Below are 23,826 nucleotides of genomic sequence, written 5' to 3' on the forward strand. Positions count from 1 at the left end.
TTTTATTTAATATAATATGGAAATTGTATGCATTAAAATTGTTTAGTTTCACAGTTATTAATGTATACAATTTCAGCAGTAAAACTTAATTTTTCTAAAAAGAAGACAAATTAGATGTTAATTTTAAGATAGCCGTCTTATTGTCTCTTATTGCTCTTTAATAAAGAAAAAGTAATTATTATCCGATTAATCGATCGATTAAGTGGTAGATTAATCGATTACAAAAATAATCGATAGCTGCAGCCCTATGTGGCAGGGTTCAGCACATTACACCTTTTCACAGTGATGTTTGGCATTACGAGAAGGATAAAGTTATACCTCATCCACCTAGGTGTAGAAAAATGAGATGTTTTATGTTCCAGTAGTATCATAGCTACTGCATGTGGAACTAACATGGTTAAATCACTAAATCCTACAAATTCTTTTGAGACCATTACAGCCTTTTCAGCTGCAGCCAGTGCTCTCAAACAATGTGGGAGGCCTCAGGCCACAGCATCCAATTTGGAGGAGAAGTATGTTACTAGTCTCAGTTTACCCCCATGGTCTTGCAGCAAGACCGAGGACATCATGCCCTTTCTTTTATTAACTGTTTGGGTAAATGTTTTTTCTGGGTCTGGAATACCTAAGGTGGGAGCGGTTTGCAGTGCCCCCTTCATGGCACAGAAAGCCTCTTCAGCACGTTCTGTCCATACAATTTTATCATTAGCTCCCATGTTTGAGCCATATATCAGTTCAGCTAGGGGTCCCTCTTTCTCAGAGTAAGTCAGTATGAAGGTTCGACAGCATGATGTCATACCCCAAAAAAAACACAATTTCCTTTTTTGTAATGGGCTTTGGGATGTTTTGTATGGCTTCTACCCTAGCTTTGGAAATAGATTTCCCGGAACCTTCAAGAACATGCCCCAAAAACATGCCCTTTTTTCTGACTAATGCTGACCTTATCTGGATTAACTTTGTGGCCCTTATCTTCTAAGTGAAAAAGTAATAAAGTTGTGGCTTTGTCACATAGGTCCTTTTTTGGTGCACACACCAGGAGGTCATCTATGTACTGCAAGAGAGCCTATCTCTCTGGCAGCACCAAATCATCTAAACTATTTTTCAATGCCTCATTATATATTTTTGGACTCTCACAGTACCCTTGACACAGTCTTGTGAAAGTGTATGCCTTACCATTGAAATTGAAGGCAAACAGAACTGTGAGTCTTTGTGCACAGGTACACAAAAAAATGCGTTTGAGAGTCCACCAACGTATAATTTTATGTCGTACTGGCTGGTATTTGTGACAAAATGGTGTAAGGATTTAGTACGTTTGTAGCTCTGGCCTGCACCGCAATATTCACTGCTTGCAAAGAAACACCATGGGGCATGTCTGCCCTTTTTATCACTGAATTGGTAGCTCCTGAGTCCACCAGAAACCTAATAATTTTTTCCTCAACTGACATTTCTACCATATGGAGTCTACTGTGAGCTTTGTAAAAATTGTCTATTTCTATGTCATCACATTTAGCAAGCAGATCTTCATTGCCAGAAGCAAAGTCAGAAAAAGGAAATGATACGTTTACCACCATGGACGTGAGGTTCCCGTGGGACGGCAGCCCCTCCCTTCAGTCTCTCTCCACCTGTGCTCTTTGTCTCCTTGTCATCACTGGTTCCGGACACTCGTTTCTCCAATGTCCAATTCTGCCACAGTTATAGAATTTGTCTTGGTTTACTATGACCTCTCCTCTTCCTCTGCCCCTTCCTTCTCCTCTTCTTTGGTTGAATCCAGTATCCTGTTGTGTCATGGCTAGTTGATACTTGTGAGTTGTTTCTTCACTCTTCTTCCTTTTGCTACAAGCCTGTTCTCGAATGATGGTTTATGTTGAGCATGTCGCTTTACTTCTGATAGTGGGACAGTGCTTATTCCTAAACATGATTTTCATGTCATATTTGCTAAATCAGTGTCCTTTTCCATCCAGGAAAACTTGTTTCAGATTGTCGTCATATGGGTCTGTGCCTTCTGGCACTGCTTGTCCAAACCAAGGAGCGCTTGGTTTGAGTCCACTACATCGGTCAAAAAGGCCTTTCAGTTCTCCAAAGTATTCTTCAATGTCCTGATTATCCTTTTGACAACACTGACATATCTATGTTCACTGTGGGTGGGAACACTGTCTTGAAGGCTCTCACAAGTATTTCAAGGTTGTTGCGATAGGCTGCCTTCTCTGGAGCCTCCCATTCTGGTTTCTTGAGTGTTTCATCTTCCGGCCAATGACCTTCCAGTTTGGTCAATTGGACAACCCCCATGTTTTAGTTTCAGGAGCCTCTCTAGCTCTTTCATTGAGGGTCTGAATTCTTTACAAAAAGTCAATAGTTCAACAGATAGGTTCTCAACTCCAGCGTCCAGACTTGAAAGATGAGTAGTGGATTCTTTCATGTCTGCAGCTGTTCATTCCCGGAACACGAGGAGAGGCTGTTCTGGACCGGAAACCGCGATCATGGGCATTCCTATTTGTTCCATCATAAAACTCGCCATATCCTTCCCCATAGGGATAATCATCCTCTTTGGTTTCGTCTTTATCATCTCTCACATATCATCCTCTTTTTGGTCGTGAACCTCTTCACAAAAGCTTCGTATACCATGGATTCATTAGTTAAACGTGTGTATATTAATGCATTCCAAAATATTAAATTATTGTGTGTCCACCAAAGCAAGTTTTAGCCAGCTAAACACCTGGTGCTCTTCTGAAAACGGCCAGCTGGTGGCGCTTAAAAGAGCTTTGCAAGGGCAGCATTTTTCCAGCTGAAATACTTTGGTAGCTATGATACAGAATATCCACATTATCTCATTTTGAAGAATATTACTGAATTTAGAAATGCAGTATAAAGCAGTATTAACTTCTCTATTATTGTTCTTGAGTTGGTGTACAAGTGGGATGATTGGTCGGTGTAGATTTTGTCCCGCCTCACCTCCACTGTGATTGGGCGGCCTGGTTAAAAATGACAATGACGAGCGCTGCCTATTATCCAATGTTAAACAATACAAACAAAACAAAAAAGACGGGGCAAATCAACTCTTGAAATATTATTATAGTAGGCCTACCCTACATAGTGCATCAAAATGCAATGTCATCAGTTTGCCTAAATTAGAACGCGGAACGTTCAAATGTTTTAAGCACCATTTACTCGTAGTAGGAAGCAGGTGTACACTTTTTTCATACCAACTAACATTTTGAAAATATGAACATTTTCGTGAATCCGAAAATTTCAGCAGAGCGGCTTTACGAATGATTTACACACAAATCCGTTCTGCTCGTGTTTCATGAATGAGGCCCATTGAACCGTAAATGCCAAACTGAACGGTTCACTATTATATTGAGAACTTTGGCATCCCTAGTAGATATAGTTTTAATTTAGGTAATGATGAAATAAGTTGGCAAGATTTTTCTGTTTTTGAAAGAAGTCTCTTAAGGCTGCATTTATTTAATCAAAAATATAGTAAAACCAGTAATATTGTGAACTATTAATACAGTATAAAATTACTGTTTTCTGTTTAATATATTGTAATGTATTTTATTCATGTTGGCAAAGCTGAATTTGTAGAATTATTACTACAGTCTTCAGTGTCACATGATCCTTCATAAATCATTCTAATATGCTGACTTTCTGTTGAAGAAACATTTCTGAAAGAATACTTTTGTTGAATAGAAATCTCAAAAGAACAAAATGTTTCAGATATAAATGAGTTGTAACTATGTGACATGTTTTTGCAGCTCTCAGTCATTTCTAGTCACTTTTCCCCCTTTTTTCATGTCAGGACTAATAGATTTTCTCCTTTCTACTTGGCAGTCTCTGGATGCTCCAACGTTACAAAATGTGTCTTTTAATGTGAAGCCAGGTGAACTCCTGGCTGTTATTGGTCCTGTGGGGGCTGGAAAGGTCAGTCACATTAATTCTATATTCTGATTTAATTTTTCCCAAGCTTGTCAAACAAGTGATCATGTCAGCCACAAGTGTTATTATTAGTTACTAATCATGACCTGTATCCTGCAGTCCTCTCTCCTCAGCACTGTTCTGGGCGAGCTTCCAGCAGAAAAGGGTGTTGTAAAGATCAAAGGTGAGCTGACGTATGCCTCTCAGCAGCCTTGGGTTTTTCCAGGGACCATTCGGAGCAACATATTGTTCGGAAAGGAGCTGCACCCCCAGCGATATGAGAGGGTCCTCAAAGCCTGTGCCCTCAAAAGGGTGAGGCTCTTATTAGTTATTCATCATCACACTCTTGACTTAACACTTTCCATCTACTTCCAGAATTAATTCTCAGTAGGGTTCTTAATTGTTTACTTTGTTTTAATCAGGATCGTCAAATGAATTAAGCACATACTTAATCAGGCATAACATTATGACTGGTGAAGTGAATAACACTGATTATCTCTTCATAATGACACCTGTTAGTGGGTGGGATATATTAGGCAGCAAGTGAACATTTTGTCCTCAAAGTTAATGTTAGAAGTAGGATTTTCTAAAATAATGTTCTAAAGTTATTATAAGCAAACTGTACTATACTGAAACAGTAGTTCTTTCTGTGTTGTATAGGACATGGAGCTGCTTCCTGATGGGGATTTGACTGTGATTGGAGACAGAGGAGCAACTCTCAGTGGGGGGCAGAAAGCTCGAGTCAACCTGGCCAGGTATCCCAAGCTGTTAACTCAACCATTTTTCCTCTTCATTATACAAATTCAGTACAATTAAACACAACCCCTTTCCTAAATTTAACGGATGCATATCGGTCTGAGCAAAAAAAAGAAAGAAAGGGAAACTGTATCGTGCATTCAGAAGATTGAATCGTAGTCATACTGAGGATCTATTTAATGTAAACAGTGACATTTTGTAAGGCGTATAATATATAATACAGTGAAAGAAAATCAACCATAATCCATTTTTTATATAAGCAAACTAGCATATTAACTATATATTTAAGAACTGTTTTATTTAATTTTGATGCAGACCTTACTGAACCCTGTCTGATTTTAGGGCTGTGTATCAGGATGCTGACATTTACCTGTTGGATGATCCATTGAGTGCAGTGGATGCTGAAGTGGGCAGACACCTGTTTGAAAAGTAAGTCCATACTCTTCACAGATGCCGTTGCATTTTACAGTTGCTCTTCTTCACACAATAAGAGCTTTTAGTGTTTAGGAACTTTCAAACTCCCAAAAGGGCCAAATAAACCATAAAAGCTTCATGAAAGTAGTTCATATGACACATAAAAAAATGTATAGCATAGTGTGATGACGCCAAGTTTGAGAGCTGTTTCTTTGGACATGTGCCCTGCGTCCCAATTCACATACTATCTATCCTAAATAGTATTCGAAAATAGAATTAGTATGTCCCAAATCGTAGTATGTTGAAAAGAGTATTCCAAAGATACCCGGATGGTTTACTATTTCCGGTCCGAATTCGTAGTATGGATCGATGGGCACTCTAACGGCTGATATTGCCCACAACCCATTGCGAATTGGACGAGGATTCGATTAGAACTACAAACGCGGTTAAAAAGCGTTAAAAAACTACAAACATGACGGATGTGCGAGTTCGACGGTTAAGTAGAGAAGTTTAGATAAAGGGGTTTGAGTGACCAACTATCAATTTTTAACCCGACAAAACTATATTTATTCAGTGTTGTCCACATTATATTTCACCTGCAGCAGCATTGTGAACTTTTTTAATGACACGTTTGGCCATTAACTTTTAAATCCATCATTATATTTAAACTGCAAACACATGAGGAGATCTCTGACCCACAAAGACCCACACATGGCAGATCAACGAGCGGCTACATTTCTCTCAGATACGGTAGGAGATTAAACTGAATGTGGAGGATTTGAACTGTGACAAATCTGACGATGATTGACAGGGCAGATAAACGGTGACGGGATGAGTACATACTTTTAGGACGTAGTATAAGTAGGCGAATTGGGACGCAGCAGTGGCCTTCACCTCACAGCGGGTGGAAAATGGTCTGCGAAATAAAACCGAGGGTAGCGCAGATATGACTCAATTGACAGGCGACTCCCTCAAGCGCTATGCTGACACATCCCGGTCCTTGGTTAAAATAGTAATTTTCTCACAATTTACAAATAGTTGGAAACATTTGGGATATTGTAAGTACTCAACTGAACTATATAACACCAGCCTAGTGGTTTTTGGATATTTTACTGCAAAAAAACTACATAGTGCACCTTTAATAATGTTTGAACTTTATTAGTTAGGCTTCCCCTGATCCTAAAAATGATCCGATCCGTGACACGAAAGACATAATATGAGCTGAACCGAGAGTTTTGTGATTCTCTTTTATTTATTTTTTTTTTTTTTCATCACAGTTTGTTAGAATGATTTCTGAAGGAACATGTGACACTGAAGACTTAGTAATGATGCTGAAAATTCAGCTTTACCATCACGGGAATAAATTAAATTTTAAAATGTATTCAAAAATAATTTAAATACACTTAAAATTATTAAAATTTATTTTGAAAAAACAAACATTTATTTTTAAATGTAATAATATTTCACAGTATTATTATTTGTAGTATATTTTTGATCAAATAAATTCAGCCATAAGACACTTCTTTCAAAAACATTACCATACTCAAACTATTGAACCAAGAGTTGCTTTCATTGTTATATTAACATTTTCTTTGAGATGATTGTTAAGAGCACTGCCTGTTCCTGCAGGTGTATTTGTGGTATTCTGAAGGAGAAGCCCAGGATCTTGGTTACTCATCAGCTGCAGTACCTAAAGGCTGCAGATCAGATCCTGGTTTTGAAGGAGGTGAGCTGTAGCTCTTGCACACCATTCAGTGTGCGTTCCGTCAGTGAATAAATGAGCCAAAATTAACTCATTTGATTTCTCTCAGGGGCACATGGTGGCACATGGCACATTCTCTGAGCTTCAGCAGTCGGGAGTGGATTTCACCTCTCTGCTGAAGAAGGATGAGGAAGAGGAGAGTGGGGGTGAAAAAGGAGAGGCTCCTCGCTCGCCCCGCATTCGGACCATCTCCCAGAATTCCACTCGCTCACACTCTTCATCTGTTCTGTCTGTTAAAGATGATTCTGATCCGTTGCCGGTAGGTGTGATTTTTGACTACCTGTGTGATTTTGGTAAAATTGTAAGAATTAGTATAAGAGTCGTGATTCACTCTGTTTTATTTTTGGGTGAACTTTCCCTACACATTCACATTTACAGATTAGATTGGTCAGTAGCTTCATCTAGTGGATTGTTGGGATTTTATTTACTGTCTGATTTTGAACATAGACATTTCCATCTAAAGTTGTTTGTAATGGGTAGGTGGAGCATGTGCATACCATGGTTGAGGAGACGCGCTCAGAGGGGGACATCGGTTTTCGCATGTATTGGAAATATTTTCGTGCTGGAGCCAACGTTGTCATGTTGATTATGCTTGTTCTTCTTAATCTGCTGGCACAGGTAAAAGGCATAGCAGTGCTACTGCAGTTCAGAGATACACACTGAAAGACTTCTCGCTCACACACAGAGATTCGTGCTAATGCTGTTTTCTGCTCCATAGGCTTTTTATATCCTTCAAGACTGGTGGCTTTCATATTGGTAAGTGACCTACAATATTAATATATTTGCTGCTAATCTTCCGTTTTTAAGTGCATTACTACATTAATGCATTTTTTGTTTGCTTTTCTCAAAAAATAATAAACACACACAAATAAAAAATACACCCACACACCTACATCTGTATATACTACATTTTGGAGCCAGAAATAAATAAATAATTGTATTGAGCAAGGAACCATTAAATGAATCGAAAGTCACAGTAAAGACATTTAAAATGCTACAAAAGATTTCTTTTTGAAATAAATTCTGTTCTTTTGGGCTTTGTATTCAAAGATTCCAGTAAGAAATGCATAATGTAAGAAAGTAAGAAATGTTTACTCAAAGATTGCAATATTAGGATCAAGTGACACTGAAGACTAGTAATTTTACATTATAATAATATTAATGCTTTTACTGTATTTTTGGTTTCCTTATTCTGGATAAGCGAAGAAAACCTATTTTATATTATATTCAGGGCTTGACATTAAGCATGTTCATGTGCTTGTTCTTCGGACAAGTAAATCGTTCATTCACTTGTCCGAGTAAAAAATGTGCTTGTCCGGAAAAAAGTTAGATATTTTTTAAATTTTGCGTGTGTGTGTGTGTGTTGTAACTATAATTTATTCTGAAGCAATATTCTCACCAGTGTTCAATCAGCTTTCACATATTTAAATCTGCATATTTGTGAATTTTTTTTTTTTCAATTCATTTCAAATGTGTGATATTTTTACCTTTTATAAAGGGCATTTCCCCCTAATCTTATCAAATATAGGCTATGCTTCAGGTTTAATTTTATATTGTTAAATTTGATCAATACATTAAATTAAATTAAGACACTATAAGGGCTGTTAACAATAAAATTAAATAATTTACACTGAAAAATTACAACTGCATTAAATAATGTTTTGAGATTTGTAGTTTTGAAAAGACACATAAGATATGTTGGAAAGTATGTGTAAACATGAAACTAAACCTCCAGTAGGTGGCAGCAGGTGACTGTCTTAATGAGTGAGTCATTGAGTCATTCATTCAAACACTGAATCGGTCAGTAACACACTTATTACTGTGAGACGCGTTATAGTTCTGCTGTGTGTGAACGATTTTCGCTGCTGAAATCGAAAAAAAGCACTCAATATTGCATCTAAAATGTAAGTGACTTTAAGTGAATGTAAATGTAAGTGAATGTTAATTAATTGTTTATGAAACTGTCATATGAAAGCAGTGTCATTTTCAGTCGTGATGGTATTCAGGAAACAGCTTAATGCTGCTATCTGAAATTTCGTAATTCCCACTTCCAAAGTCGTAATTACAAACTCATTGCATTGAAGTGAGTGATTTCATGTGGGGATGATCTGATGATTACTAGCTTATGTAATGTCATTATTTTGTGATTGACAGGGCCACAGAGCAGGAGAAGCTGAACTTCACTAACGGCACTTTAACCAACAGCACTAACACGACTCAACAGCTCAACCTGGATTTCTATCTGGGCATCTATGCAGGTATGCTCCTGATCGAAGTCAGCAAAAGTACAAATGTAGATATTTTGAATGTGTCTACAAATTGTGTATCTTTGCTTATCAGGCTTAACAGGAGCCACCATCATCTTCGGCTTCATGCGCAGTCTGATTATGTTTAACGCTCTGGTGCGATCGGCGGAAACATTACACAGCCGCATGTTCAACAGCATCCTGAGAACCCCGGTCCGTTTCTTTGACATCAACCCTATTGGTAAGTTCAAAAAGAGGAATGACAAGCTGAAGCTAGTTTGAAAGGCAGTGTTGAAAGTGACCAATAGAGGGCAGCACATCCTGTGAAATGTCTTCCTTTCCTCATTCATCCTCAAGAGCAATTGATCTGATCTGTGCTGTTCTTGGAAAACCTCTGCTGATGTGCAGTTAATGCCAGGAGAGATAATCACTCATACACACACTACAAATAATATCTGTCAATATATGGCTCACAGAAGAAATACTGTGATAGTAGTGCCCTGATACCTTGATACTAGATAATGATATTCATTATGATTGATGATTGATTATTATTAAGCTTGTAATAGTCAAGTGGACTCAGTGTTGGAGCATATACAGTTCTAGAAAAATAAAAACAGTTTACGTTCACTGTGTGTGATAGTGAGTTAAAATGGCCAAAGCACAGTTCATCGGTCAGTCAGTGTGTCGTACAGCTACACTCACCTGGAATCTCACCTGAACAGTAGAGCTGTGTTTTATCATTGGATAAAATGCTCAACAACACTGTTTATTTGATCAAAAATACAGTTATATTGTAAGATATATAATATTATTATATACAGTTTTTCACAATTGCTAAGATGCATTTTCTTGAAACCATTACCCATTTTCTCACAACAGTAAACACAAAACCAAATATTTAAACTATATTCTCACAACCACGGACTCTTCAGGGGAAATCAAACGGTTGCCTCAACCATTTCTGGTGTACTCAAAATAAAACACTGTTTTCAGATCATACACACAGCCAGTTCATATATAAACACTAAACATCTACAGAGAAAAACACAGCATCCAGATCATGTAGCTACTAAAAATGTATATTGTATACTGTATGTACTGCAAGTATACTATTGTATTGAATATTGTATAATTTTGAATTTCTGTATATTCAGCACTTGCATACTGTAAAAATGCAGTAGTCAAATTGCTAAAGGTAAAAGAAAACTCAAACCACTGTAGTTGTCCTTGATACATTACATGTAGTTACTGTAGTAATAACTATAAATTATGCATAATAACATGCAACTAACTAACTAACCCTAAACCATGTCCAAATATGTCTTGAATTTAGTGCTTCTGAGTACTGGATGACATTCATCTAGAAGCAGTCACAGTCTTTCAGAGGCACTTTGCCTTTTTAAAAGTGATTTCCAGACTTGCTAAGTGGAGAAGGAAAGTGTCATGCAGTGCCTTCTGTGTTTACCCTAGATGGTAGCGTTTGAGGCCTTTGCTTGTGCAGTGAGGTATATTGGTCGTTTTGGGCTTCAAGTTTTTGGATTGAAGTGCAGGGGTCACTCTTCAGCTAGGTCAAGACTTTTTTATGGCAGTTACTGGAAGCCAGTGGTTATAAGCCAGTAGTTTATAAAGTTATAAATGTTTTTTTTTTCTTACAAAAACACATTGCTTCATTTAAGAGGGCCTTTATTAACACCCTGGAGCCGGGCAGATTTCTTTAATCATGAATTAATTTTTTTTGGGCTTCAAAAGCCCACTCCAATTATAAATCTGGGAAGGGACAGGATATATAACTGATTGTGTTTGGCTGAAAAAAGAAAGTCATATACATCTAGGATGGCTTGAGGAGGAGTAAATTACAAGATAAATTAAATTTTTGGGCGAATTAACCCTTTAATGAAATTATTGGAGATACCATCATAACTTGCTCTGTTATAAAAACTCCTAAAAACAGGAGTGAGGACTCAAGTGCAGATGAGTGTGATTTATTACAAAATAAACATAACACAAACAAAAACCCACGAAAGGGGCAAAACAATGAATCCAAAACAATACAACTAAACACATACCTGGAAGGGTCACGGGGAAATGGGTGACATAGACAGAACAACAACTTAACAAACAGACAAATACTTAACAAACACAAGGAGCTTATAAAGGGGACAAATCAAGACGATAATGAGAGGGGTACACACGTGGGGCAAATGAAACCAATAACAAGGGAAAGGGATCAAGACAATGACACGAGCACATGCCCAAATTAATAAAACACCACATGCTCATTTATTATTCTTCCAGTGATTCAAATTCAAATCATAGGTTAAAGGCCTTTTATGGCAAGTATTATCATAACCAGTTAGATAAGTAAATGGCATTATGGGATTGTTAATGATAAAATAATGCAACTGAAAACTTTGTCCAGTATTTCACTGTCAGCATTTCTACTTTTTAATTACTGGTGCTTTCATTTAAATGAGTGGTGCTTTCATTTACTTTTACTGGGTCAGTGATAAAAGTGTCATGACTTCAATTTGACAAAGCTTGACAAATCGTTATACCTTTGTGAGTACAGTCTATAGAAGAAAAGAAAAAAGAACCGGATTGGTCCTTGCAACACGGAGCTGTTACAATTAATGCCAAGAGCCCCCCCACTCAGCTAAAACGGCAGCTATGTGGGCATAAACGTAAAGGGCATCTTTGTGCCTCTTAGCAGACATGAAATGCAAATAAAATGTCTGGCCAACATAAACAGGGCCCTTTCATGACAACGAGATGCGTTTAGCCACTTAGCCATTGTTTAAATTCACCTAATAGTGTTCATACTATATTGTTATTATTGTTCTGGAAGCAGTTCTGTTTGCTAAATGGCTTTTTTTCCTTTTCATTTCAGGAAGAATCCTCAACCGGTTCTCCAAAGACATTGGCTACCTTGATTCGTTACTACCATGGACATTTGTGGATTTTATCCAGGTTTGCTAAATTCTTAATTTGCTAAGAAGTATTTCCTACTTAAGCAAGTTTTATAATTAAGTGCCTGTTAAACACTGTATAATGTGGCTATATTAGAACACCCATCACTTGTGGCCATACACATTATTATTCGCTCTGGTAAACCAAGTGTTGTAGTCCAACAGTGCACTGTGACATAATGACAATGTGGTCAATGCGTGGGTGACAGATGTCCCTTTATGTGCTCAGAAAACTATTGTCTGAAGCTTGACAGACTGAGTAGAAGTACAGTAGTCTTTTTTAGGTTTGTATGTTCATGTAGGTTGGCTACAAATTGGAAGGTTGAGTGTTGAGGTGTCCATGAGCAAGACACCTAACCCCAGCTGCTCCTGACAAGCTGGATGGCTCTGCATGGCAGACACCGCCGTCGGTGTATGAATGGGTGAATGTGAGGCAATATGTTAAAGCACTTTGGTGACCATGGGTCTGTTGAACGCGCTATATAAATGCAGTCCATTTTTCTTTTAAGGAGCTTTTCATTGTGTGGGGCAGCAGAATCCTCCTTGTTCTCTCTCAGGATGAGAAAACTCTGCAGTCACTTAGCCTGTCCCACAGTTCTCTCTCGCTATTGGTTTCTTTTAGCATGACAGCAAAGTCAGCATGCATTGTTGAATACTTCCTAAAGAATAGCATACCAATGTCCTGCTCGTACTATTTCTTCAGTATTTGGTGCCTTCAAGTTGAGTTTCATTTTCTTGCATAAGTGCCAATAAACTTGTTTCTATGTTTAGTGCAATGCGACAGCAGGCGCAAGTCAAGAGTTTTTTTTTGTACTAGTTTCAGCCCAAATTCCATGTAAATGACAACAGCTGTCCTGACTGTATCACAGTGTATATTTGCTCGTGAGCAAAACTGTCAGAAAGGCACTTTCTTCTGTCAGCAAAACCTGACAGAATAAAGGTCCCCCCCCCCCCCCCCCAACGTTTCTGACGTAATGTAATGCACTCTTCTTGATCTTCCATTTCTAGTGTGATGAATAAACCAAAAGTATTATCAGTTGTGATATTTAATATATAATTTCTTTAGACCACCAAATGTTTAAGCATTTTATGCAAATTTTGATTACATGGTATATGCAAATTAACCATAAAGATCCTGACTTGATGCCACTTGCTAAATTAAACGTGCAACATAATGAGGGCATAACGTTACAACCAAAGCGGTTTCTTTAAAAGAGGATTCAAAGAGGGAGATCTCGCTCTGACGTTATTGTGGATCTACGTGGCAAGTCCCAAAATCACAAACACAGTAATGCTTTTGTCCATTTGTGTTCTGCCATAGTCTATAGTCATTCCCACACGAGCCTTAAATTGTTAACATGGTTGCTGGGATTATGGGTAATTTGAGTGAGATCTCACTCAGAAAGTGCCGAGTCATGCTGTCATGGCAGCCTCACTGTTTTTCTTCCGTGTTCTTTGATAAATGTTTGTGGTCAAAAGGAGCAGCTAAAACCACAAAGTGCTTTTAATGAACCAGCAGTCAGCCGCCGTGACGCAGTGTTTCTACAGCTCACTTCCCATTTAGAACAAACTTTGTACTTCTATTTTATTTGATTTATTATAAATTAAATTTACTTAAATTTGTATTATCTATATATCTTCCTTTTCGTTCTTTTCTGCACTGCAGGTATTTCTTCAAATCGTTGGCGTCATTGCTGTGGCTTCTTCAGTCATTCCTTGGATTCTGATTCCTGTGCTGCCCCTATTGATAAGCTTCCTGTTCCTACGCCGCTACTTCCTGAGGACATCTCGAGACGTCAAGCGCATTGAATCCACTAGTAAGCATTTTTAAATTTCTTCTGTCAGATCTGAGAATATCATCATCTTCAGTAATGTTTCCTCAAGCATAAGATCCTCTAAGTCGGTCTGATGTTGATGACTGTTTATTTGCATTTCTACAGCTCGAAGTCCTGTATTCTCCCATCTGTCATCCTCACTGCAAGGCCTCTGGACCATTCGTGCCTTTAAAGCTGAGGAAAGGTTTCAGCAAACGTTTGATGCCCATCAAGATCTGCACTCAGGTCAGTAAAAGAGTCAGTCACTTACAGGACTCAGATTAGCTCTTATCTTCTAAATGTGTTGTTCAAAATGCTCTGTGTACTCCTACAGAGGCCTGGTTCTTGTTCTTGGTCACTTCACGCTGGTTTGCTGTGCGCTTGGATGGGATGTGTTCTGTGTTTGTGACCATCACAGCCTTTGGATGTCTTCTTCTTAAAGACAGTGAGAAATCCAGATCAAAGCATACACACTACTCACCATTACACAATTCTTGGCGTTCATGGTGACAGTGCACTGAATCTTGAGTACTGGGACACACGGGGAGAAATATTAGAAATATTATGCATTTCATAAATATCAAATGGCATTGGCAAAAAGATTTCACAGCTAAAGCACTATAATTTATATATGTGTGTGTGCGTGGGCATGTTTTTGTGACATATGAGGACACAAATGTGTATAATGACATGGGTATGACACAGGTATTACAAGGAGGGTGAAATATTTGAAGTGAGGACATTTGCCATGTCCCCACTTTTCAAAATGCTTATAAATCATACAGGATGAGTTTTTTTTTTAAAGAAAAAATGCAGAATGTTTCCTGTGATGGGTAGGTTGAGGGGCAGGGGCAGTGTAGGGGGATAGAAAATACGGTTTGTACAGTATAAAAAACATTACGCCTATGGAATGTGTGTGTGTGTGTGTGTGTGTGTGTGTGTGTGTGTGTGTGTGTGTGTGTGTGTGTGTGTGTGTGTGTGTGTGTGTGTGTGTGTGTGTGTGTATTCAGCCATTTTAAAAGTATTTTAATGTCACTTTTTTATGCAAATTTTGTTACAAAATATTTAAATTTAAATTCTTTTTGTGAACTTTATATTCAAAAAATGGCATAATGATGCTAAAAATTTAGCTTTGCAAAACCTAAAAAACCTAGCCTGGATGCCAGCCGAACTTAGCCCCGCCCACAAAATGTTTAGGTCAGGCAGATCGGTCTGCCCTTGCTCCATAGAGGAGTAATTATCTCCAAACAGAAACTGTTCGGACCAATGAAATCATCAGGGCGGGCTTTAGACGATGATGGACAGATGATCAACAGTAACGTAATCATGCACGTCATCAAAGGCGCTTGGATTATATTTGTTCAAATCCTAAACAGAGAGCTTGTTTGTGTATGCATTCACCTTCACAATTTCTCTCAAAAATGATGATCATGTTGGGTAAGTACTCTGTGTATCAATAAATTCTTTCATTTTTTTACAACACCGGCAAAGATAGTTTATTCCAGCGCATGTGCAGACAGGGTTGCCAAGTTTTTACGACGAAACCCGCCAACTACTAGCCTTAAACAATAGCTTCTCGCGGTGTCGTCCGGAAAAAAAAGGTGTTTGGGGGGTAAAATGTGTGTTACTTTGCTAAAATTCGCACTCATGGGTCTATATATCACATAATAGTCACTTCAACCCCCGGACATAGAAAACAACTCGCGGGAAAAAAACGTGGACTTGGCAACATAGTGCAGTTGAGCTCTGTTGACGTCGCTTCGTTGCTCTGATTGGTTGTAGGTCTATCTAACTGATGTCTTTCCTGGTTCGATTGAAACGCGCCCCATAATCACAGCCCAATGGAGCAGTTTCCATGCGTTTGACCACGTCAGGCTATAAAAAAACCTGCAAAACCTAAAATTATAAATAAATATTATCAAAATTTAAACAAACTTTTTGCTTTATTTTTGATGGAATAATTGCTGCCTTTGTGAGCATAAGAGCTCACATTTTTTCATGGTAGTGTATTATGTTTGTGTTTATACATATTCTATATGAAGCATGAAATGAAAATGTCATAGTTGTCGTCTGGGATGTCCCATGTCTCAAGAATTAATGGTCTTTGATCCTTATATTGCCAATCACCAACTTTCATTGAAAATACATTTCTGGACGTTTCAAATCACAGTCAATGGAGACATATTTTGACTAATATCAACTTTGTTTCATACTCGAATGAATATTGATTGTGTCCGATTCTCACAGGTATGAGGGCGGGAGATGTGGGATTGGCCTTGTCTTATGCAGTCACCCTAATGGGAATGTTCCAGTGGGGCGTTAGACAGAGTGCTGAGGTGGAGAACATGGTAAGAACCTAGAAATATTTGAATTTACTGAAATATCCATTTCATGAAACATTTTACCACCCTCAAACTTATAAAGCAATTAAGCAATAAGATGTTTTTCACCTGGAAAATGAGTGTTTACCTGGAAAAGGAGTCTTTTTAAAAAAAAATCTAAAAAAAGGCTGAAATCCACTGATGTAAACCTCTGTGCGTGCGTGTGTGTGTATTTACATGGATTGATTTGCTTTCTGAATGATGTGCCCCTCTAGATGACATCAGTGGAGAGAATATTAGAGTATACAGAACTAGAAAGTGAAGCACCATGGGAAACCCAAAAACGGCCCCCTCCCGACTGGCCCAAACAGGGCCTGATTACCTTTGACAAGGTCAACTTCTCTTACACTTCTGATGGACCCGTCATCCTCAAAAACATCTCAGCCATGTTCAGACCCAGAGAGAAGGTTAGTCCAGCACCAGCTTCAGTTCATCATGAGAGTCTGTCAGGACATTTGCACTGATGTTTTCTGCTCTGTATCGATCAGGTTGGAATCGTTGGACGGACTGGTGCAGGGAAAAGTTCTCTGATTTCAGCACTGTTCCGTCTGATGGAGCCAGAGGGTAAAATCTTCGTAGACGGAGTATTGACCTCAGAGATCGGCCTGCACGACCTCCGCCAGAAGATGTCAATCATCCCGCAGGATCCTGTACTGTTCACAGGAACCATGAGGTACAACCTAGACCCCTTCAACCAGCACTCGGACCTTGACTTGTGGAACGCTCTGGAAGAGGTGAACATGCACACACTCGCTGTAATGGAGAGCTGTAGGGATGACTACGGTGGCCCAGTAGTGCAGCCGTACTAAATTAAACCACAACACAACGAAATTGCCACAACACAACGGAAATAAGGCACAACACAACGAAATCGCCACAGCACGACGGAATCACCACAACACAACGGAAATGCTCCTGACCACGAGGGGGTTCTCGGAGTCCAATAAAGTTAGTTTCCCTTGCCGTTGCTCTATAGATTGGCTAGTCTTACAAAGATTTAAACACTACAGTCAGTTTTAAGTGTGTAACCATTGTATATCGACATGAAATATCAACTCAAAATAACCTACAGGCATTATAGCTGCATATTTATACTCAAAAACGCTTTTACACGCTGCCATGGCGCTTGATGCCCAAGGGAACATCTGCCAATTCCACCATACAGTTGAAACATGTCATTTGTATGAATTAAAATTACTTTTAACATTCAAAAACAATGTTAAAATGTTAAAATCCCACAGCTTTTTGTATTCTAAAAAACTGACTCAATGCATAACGTTAGAATTTGAACATTTAAACAAAACAAAAAAAGTAATTTTAAATAATAAAATTATATGTTTCAAACACTTGGTGAAATTGGCAGACGTTCCCTTAGGCATCAAGCGCTGTGATTGCGAGTAAAAACGTTTTTGAGTATAAATATGCAGCTATAATGCCTGTAGGTGATTTTGAGTTGATATTTCATGTGGATATACAATGGTTACACACTTAAAACTGATTGTAGTGTTTATATCTTTGTAAGACTGGCCAATCTATAGAGCAATGGCAAGGGAAACTAACTTTATAGCCCTCCGAGAGCCCCATCGTGGACGGGAGCATTTCTGTTGTGTTGTGGTGATTTCGTTGAATTGTGGCTCGTTTCCGTTGTGTTGTGGTTTAATTTAGTACGGCTGCACTTCTGGGCCACTGTAGATGACACATTTATGTAGGCAAAAAGTTTTAGCACTTCTGGTTCCATTGCTCTGAAGTCAGTTGTTTTTTTTTAATGAGTTTTTGTGGATAAATGGGACTGCAGAGGTTGTCATGAACATTAAACATCATCACATTGGATCAAACAGAAAAACTCATAAACACACTAGTTCACTTTTACAGCCTGATTGTGTCTTTATTAACACTTTGCAAACTATTCTAACTTAATCTTTTTTAGGGAAACTATTTTTTAAACAAAGACTTAAGAGTTGTCTGAAGCTTAATGGTGGTGACATTTGAAGTCAAGCTGTCGTGGTGTAGTTTGTCTATAGCCTACATTTTAAACAAAACATGTAAGAATCATTAACTTTTGTTGGTCACAGAACTTATCTGCGATTATCCAAAAGCCAATAGAAAAATCCTTTTGGGTTTTTAAGAGAAGCAGTGATGCTAACATTCGGGTTGGCCTGTAAATCGTCACATTATCCTTCAGCCATCACTCTTATATTATGATTTGCTGGTACAGGGTCATCTAAAGACATTCCATAGCTGAATGTGCAGGACAAGGATATTATATTAATATTATAACCATTGTTTAATAACCAAAACCAAATTAAGTTAAAACCAAATTAAAGTTCTGTAATGTACCTCTCTTTTTTGACCATACATGTGTTTGCATCCCTGTATAAAAATGTGTCATCCCTGCAGCGCTTTATATGGGAGAAGTTTTTCATTTTTACACGTGACCACATGTGATCAGTTTTCGAGTGGATGTCTCTGGGTTCATGATGGGTATCATGGTTTTCCAAACTGAGATTTACAAATTATTAAATCATAAAAATGTTTCATTAAACTAAACAAATTAAATATTTAAAATTAAATACAATCAAAATAGAATGCTTATATAAAAATAAAAAATAAATTATTACTTGCATTTGATATTACCATAAACCAAAATTAGACAACCTTTAACATGCGTGTTCTGTAAAATTATTAAAATATTAACTTAGCATATTAGGGGGGTGTTTTAAAGGCACAATTTGTACAATATTTGTATTAAAATATCCAAATAAACCCTAGAACAATGTTATATTTCTACAGAAGCTTTCATCTAAGGCATAATAAAAGCTCTGTGAAATCAAGGTGTCATAATAAAGCTACACTTTTTTGAATAAGCTGTGAAAAATGCCATATTGTGGCTTTAAGTCAAAGGGGTTCGGCAAACCAAACATTTCTGAATCCCTGATGTACATAATTTGCAATGTCTTTTTGTTTTAAAGAAGCACAAAAAAATATTTATTTCACATTTTAATCTCACCACAAATGAGACATTTATGTATCCACATGATTGGATCACCCAAGATTGATCTATTTTCCAGTGTGTCCTTTTTCCCCAGTAGACTTACATTACGTTTATATATGTAACACAGTTAATAATTGATCTCTGACTTATGGCATATGCTGTCTGCTCAAAGGTCCAGCTGAAGGCTGCTGTGGAGGAGTTGCCCAGTAAGCTCGAGACAGAACTGGCTGAGTCAGGATCAAACTTCAGCATGGGCCAGCGGCAACTCGTCTGTCTAGCTAGAGCCATTCTGAGGAGGAACCGTATTCTCATCATTGATGAGGCGACTGCAAATGTGGACCCACGGTGAGTCCTTACCTGATTACCTTTGACCTGGCTCTAAGATTGTTGAAGGTCCTTTATAAACTAATATAGCCACTCTGAGAGCTGTAGCTTTAAATGTACAGTGGAGATCAAAATTAGAGAAAAATGTAGAAACATTAGATTTTTTTCAAAAATATTGTTGATATTCATTACTTGAAGTTTGAAGGACGATTAGTTGTGGGTATACCATTGTTCTGCTAGCATGTTTTACAAAATACCAAGGTACTTCAACAAAAAAAAACTTAATTTTGTCAAAAACACCATGATCAAAATTAGAGAACAACCAATGCAGCACAAAAAAACATTATAACTAAAATGTGATTCTTATAGCAGTCATAAATTAGTAGGAAGTATAGAGGCCCTTGCTTTGAATGAGCTCAGCACATCTGCGGCCACAGGACATCACTAGATACTCACACTGCCCCGGTGTGATCTTGGTCCACTCTTCTTCCAGTCTCTTCCACAGTTCGGTAACTGTAGTGGGTTTCTTAGCCATAACTTTGTCGCCAATGATTTTACACAGATTTTCAATGGGGTTTAGATCAGACTCTGGGCTTTCAATGTTCTCACTTTCAAGGAACTGCTTTACCCGTTTTGCAGTTTAATAGGGGGCATTGTCTTGCATAAAAATTGTGGGCTGATTGGGAGATGCTCGCAGTGAAGGAACCACATGTTGCCGAAGGAGGTTCTGATAAACAGGTTCTGAGGTTCTGCCATGTAGCTGTATAATAGGCCCAACTCCTGCTGCAGAAACATCCCCAAAACCATGACAATTCCTCCTCCATCTTTCACTGACTTCTTTGGGCACTTTGGGTTCAATCTTTCCCCAGTTTAATGCCAAACATAAAGTTTCCCATCAGACACAAATAAATTACACTTGCATTCATCACTAAAATGAACTTTGGACCAGTTCTCCTCTGTTCACACAACATGCTTCTCAGCAAAGGTTAGTCTAGCCTTGTGATTCTTTCTGCTGGCGAGTAATTCCAAACCGATTAAGATTAGTGTTAAACCGATTCCACATTGAAAGTCTCTGCATTACCCTGTCCTCTCGTGCATTGGTCTTGAGTACCTTTTTGGGTACTTGAATGAATTAGTGTCTTTGTAAAGCTTCAATATTCTAGAAATTACAGATTTGGAATGACCAACTTTTTTTGCAATAGCTGAAAGGGTCATCCATTTGGCCTTCATCTAGGAAAACCTGGTGTCGTAGAGTTTCAGTCACCTTAGAGTGGCTTGCCATCTTGCAAAGTCAGTGAAAATTGGAAAGTTTGCTTCAAGTTAAATAGGGTTTGCCAGATTATTAAGGAAATGAGCACCAAGTGCCAGATTAACACCCAAAGCTTGAAGGTACCTGAAAGTGTTCTCTAATTTTGACCAGCGTTATTTTTCAATTGTCTTAAAGTTGTCTATACTGTACTTCAGAATATATTTAACTTTTGAAATATGTTTAAAAAACTGCCCTTCTGTTCCTGTTAGGATAAATTCAAAAAGGACTAAGCAGTGACCTTGAAATTTAGGAAATTGTATGTTTTGTGCTCTACAGGACAGACGAGCTGATCCAGAAAACCATCCGGGAAAAGTTCAGGGAATGCACCGTCCTCACCATCGCACACAGACTGAACACTATCATAGACAGTGACCGCATCCTGGTGAGTGCAGAGATGGCGTGCTCCTTATCATAATGCATGCGGATCCATTATGACCTGGAACACATTCATAAAAAAATACATTGTTTTAGGACAGAAACCATAGCATTGCACATGAGCCTAGACTATCAAAATACACATCATTTATTTTATGTCTTTAGATTTCTTTAGACATCATAATACAAAAAAAGGTTACTCCTATTGCACTAGGGTCCATTTTACACAAACATCAACTGAGGTTTTACATATGATGTTATGCACCCTTTTGTCTTTTTGGTGCTAAATTTTGTTGATAAACATAAATGTATCTACACGAGTTGACTTGTGCAAAAAAATTAACCTTTGACCCTTGACACATGCTTATTGACGAACGCAGAAGTCAGGGGTTTCTCTTATAGCGCAAGTCGACCTGCGCACCGCTGACCGTCGGAAGCTAGTTATTTTAGTCTATAAATGTTTTAATATTTTTCTTACACAAACGCACCACTTTGCTTCAGAAGTCCTTTATTGACCCGGAGCTGTGTGGAGCAGTAAAAAGAATCAGAAGTCATTTATTAATGAATCAGACTACAGATATTATCCGAATGTCACAAATCATTTGGTTCCAGTATTTAGTTTTGCATTGGAATCCCTTATAGAAAAGTACCACGTCTCAATCCTAAAAGAGAAGCATAAAAAATAGATGTTTATTTTTCTTGCAGGTTCTGGATGCAGGTCGGATCCACGAGTACGACGCTCCCCACGTTCTCCTACAGAACCAGAACGGGATCTTGTACAAGATGGTGCAGCAGACAGGAAAAGCAGAGGCAGCCTCGCTGCTGCAGACGGCCAAACAGGTAAGCAGATCACCGGATGTCCACAGGAGCGCGGTGACCCCCTGTGTCAGTTTAATACCGATGTGAAGTCTCCCACCCATGTCACCCTGTCCGATCGCCAAATACGTGCCACATGTACCTGTGCCAGAAAGCCACAATACGCCATGTTTCAAAGAGCCCAGGCCTTTGTGCTGTCAGTCAGTATTAGTTTCCCCTCCTCAGCGCCATGTTGTTCTCCCTCCGGATCGGGTTCCTCTCCACCTCCTTCAACCGGTGAGCTCATTCTCCGCGCCGGCCCCTCTGGAGCTGACCGACGGGGCTTTCAAGCACAAATCTACCTGATATTAGACCACTCTGCCTTTGTGCGCTCTGAATACCGGCTCAATTGAGAGTATATCTGATAGTGTGGCCAACTGTTTGTCGGCCATGCTTTGTGTTGTTGGGACTCTTCTCTGTGTATCTGCAGGGGGTGTGGGTCCGAACACCAGGTCCTTTATTTAACATAAATATTTCATATTTATCCATCATAATATACTCCACATGGCTCCAGGGGTTAATAAAGGCCTTCTGAAGCAAATCAGTTTGTGCAAGAAAAATATCCATATTTAAAACATTATGTAATGTTAAGTAAAATATTTAGCTTCTGCATTCAAATTACCGTATTTTCCGGACTATATGTCGCACTGGACTATGAGTCGCATGAGGGCAGAGTGGGAGCCGCGCACGCATGCGAGCACCCACTCGTGTGCACTCGCTCGTGCCCGCTCACTGTAAATAACCAAGCAAAAGAAAGAAAGTTTGAAGTGAGTGATAAACTTGTAAGGGACTGGCGAAAAGCAAAGGGTGCTTTGAAGAGAAAAGAGAAATGAAGAAAGCTACTTTGCAGACTGAAAGCAAGATGGCCAGAGCTGAAGGAACGAGTCCACAGACGCTTGAACTCTTTGCCGGGAGAGGCTCAGCCGCACGAGACGAACGCTGTGTGAATCGTTTTCGGCTGCATATTTTACTACATGCAGTTTGTATTTTGTACAGAATAAGATTTTCTTTATGGGGGCATTTTGTTGGTGTTCAGTCTAAGCTGTTGTCTTTAAGATAGGATTTCAGTTAAGAGTTTTTTTTCTATATGTTTATTCTTGTCAGTCAGTATGAATTAAATTTGATATATAAGCCGCACCTGACTATAAGTCACAGGACCAGCCAAACTATGAAAAAAAGTGTGACTTATAGTATGGAAAATACGGTACAGAAATTTTTTTTAACTAAAGCAAGTGCTTCAGTGCTTTGACTGCAAGAGGCGTAACTCTTTCTTTGTAAGTTGAATACAGAAAGACTGGCTTGGGGGTGAGTAAATCACCAGCATTATCACCAGCATTGCTTTCTCTGATCAGGTCATTTCACTTTCCACTTCAGTCACCAATTTAGGGTTCAGAATGGAATCGCAGCTTACTTTTGAAGCTCACATCAAACACCTGTCTGAGACCTCTTTCTTCCACCTCAGAAACATTGCCCAACTTCGTCCCATTCTAACACTGGCAGATGCGAAGAAGCTTGTCCACGCCTTTGTCTCCTCCAGGCTGGACTACTGCAATGTGCTCCTTATCGGTATCCCTAGCAAAAAATCTCCAGAGGCTGCAGTGTATTCAGAACAGCGCTGCTAGGATCCTCTAGCCTGACAAGCCAGACCCACATCAAGATGTTTGGTCTGGAAACTCACCATAGACAATCTCAATCCGAGGGGCGGGATAAACGATTGTCT

General features: G+C 38.7%; 1 protein-coding gene across 1 annotated transcript in view; it reads left to right on the top strand.

Moving 5' to 3' along the window:
• The window catches only part of LOC137093935 (ATP-binding cassette sub-family C member 4-like), a 53,963-nt gene that overhangs the window by 27,857 nt on the left and 2,280 nt on the right, over nt 1–23,826 (top strand). Inside the window, exons 10-29 of the mRNA XM_067458992.1 lie at nt 3,826–3,915; nt 4,030–4,221; nt 4,570–4,664; nt 5,008–5,094; nt 6,709–6,805; nt 6,891–7,100; nt 7,322–7,459; nt 7,560–7,597; nt 8,996–9,099; nt 9,182–9,328; nt 11,978–12,057; nt 13,723–13,873; nt 13,997–14,116; nt 14,205–14,315; nt 16,118–16,218; nt 16,467–16,658; nt 16,740–16,985; nt 19,416–19,588; nt 21,153–21,258; nt 21,957–22,091. Of these exons, the coding sequence (XP_067315093.1) occupies nt 3,826–3,915; nt 4,030–4,221; nt 4,570–4,664; nt 5,008–5,094; nt 6,709–6,805; nt 6,891–7,100; nt 7,322–7,459; nt 7,560–7,597; nt 8,996–9,099; nt 9,182–9,328; nt 11,978–12,057; nt 13,723–13,873; nt 13,997–14,116; nt 14,205–14,315; nt 16,118–16,218; nt 16,467–16,658; nt 16,740–16,985; nt 19,416–19,588; nt 21,153–21,258; nt 21,957–22,091 (2,613 nt within the window). The remainder of the gene's footprint in view (nt 1–3,825; nt 3,916–4,029; nt 4,222–4,569; nt 4,665–5,007; nt 5,095–6,708; nt 6,806–6,890; nt 7,101–7,321; nt 7,460–7,559; nt 7,598–8,995; nt 9,100–9,181; nt 9,329–11,977; nt 12,058–13,722; nt 13,874–13,996; nt 14,117–14,204; nt 14,316–16,117; nt 16,219–16,466; nt 16,659–16,739; nt 16,986–19,415; nt 19,589–21,152; nt 21,259–21,956; nt 22,092–23,826) is intronic.

This window comes from Pseudorasbora parva, chromosome 12, assembly GCF_024679245.1.
Source record: "Pseudorasbora parva isolate DD20220531a chromosome 12, ASM2467924v1, whole genome shotgun sequence".
Classification (NCBI taxonomy): Eukaryota; Metazoa; Chordata; class Actinopteri; order Cypriniformes; family Gobionidae; genus Pseudorasbora; species Pseudorasbora parva.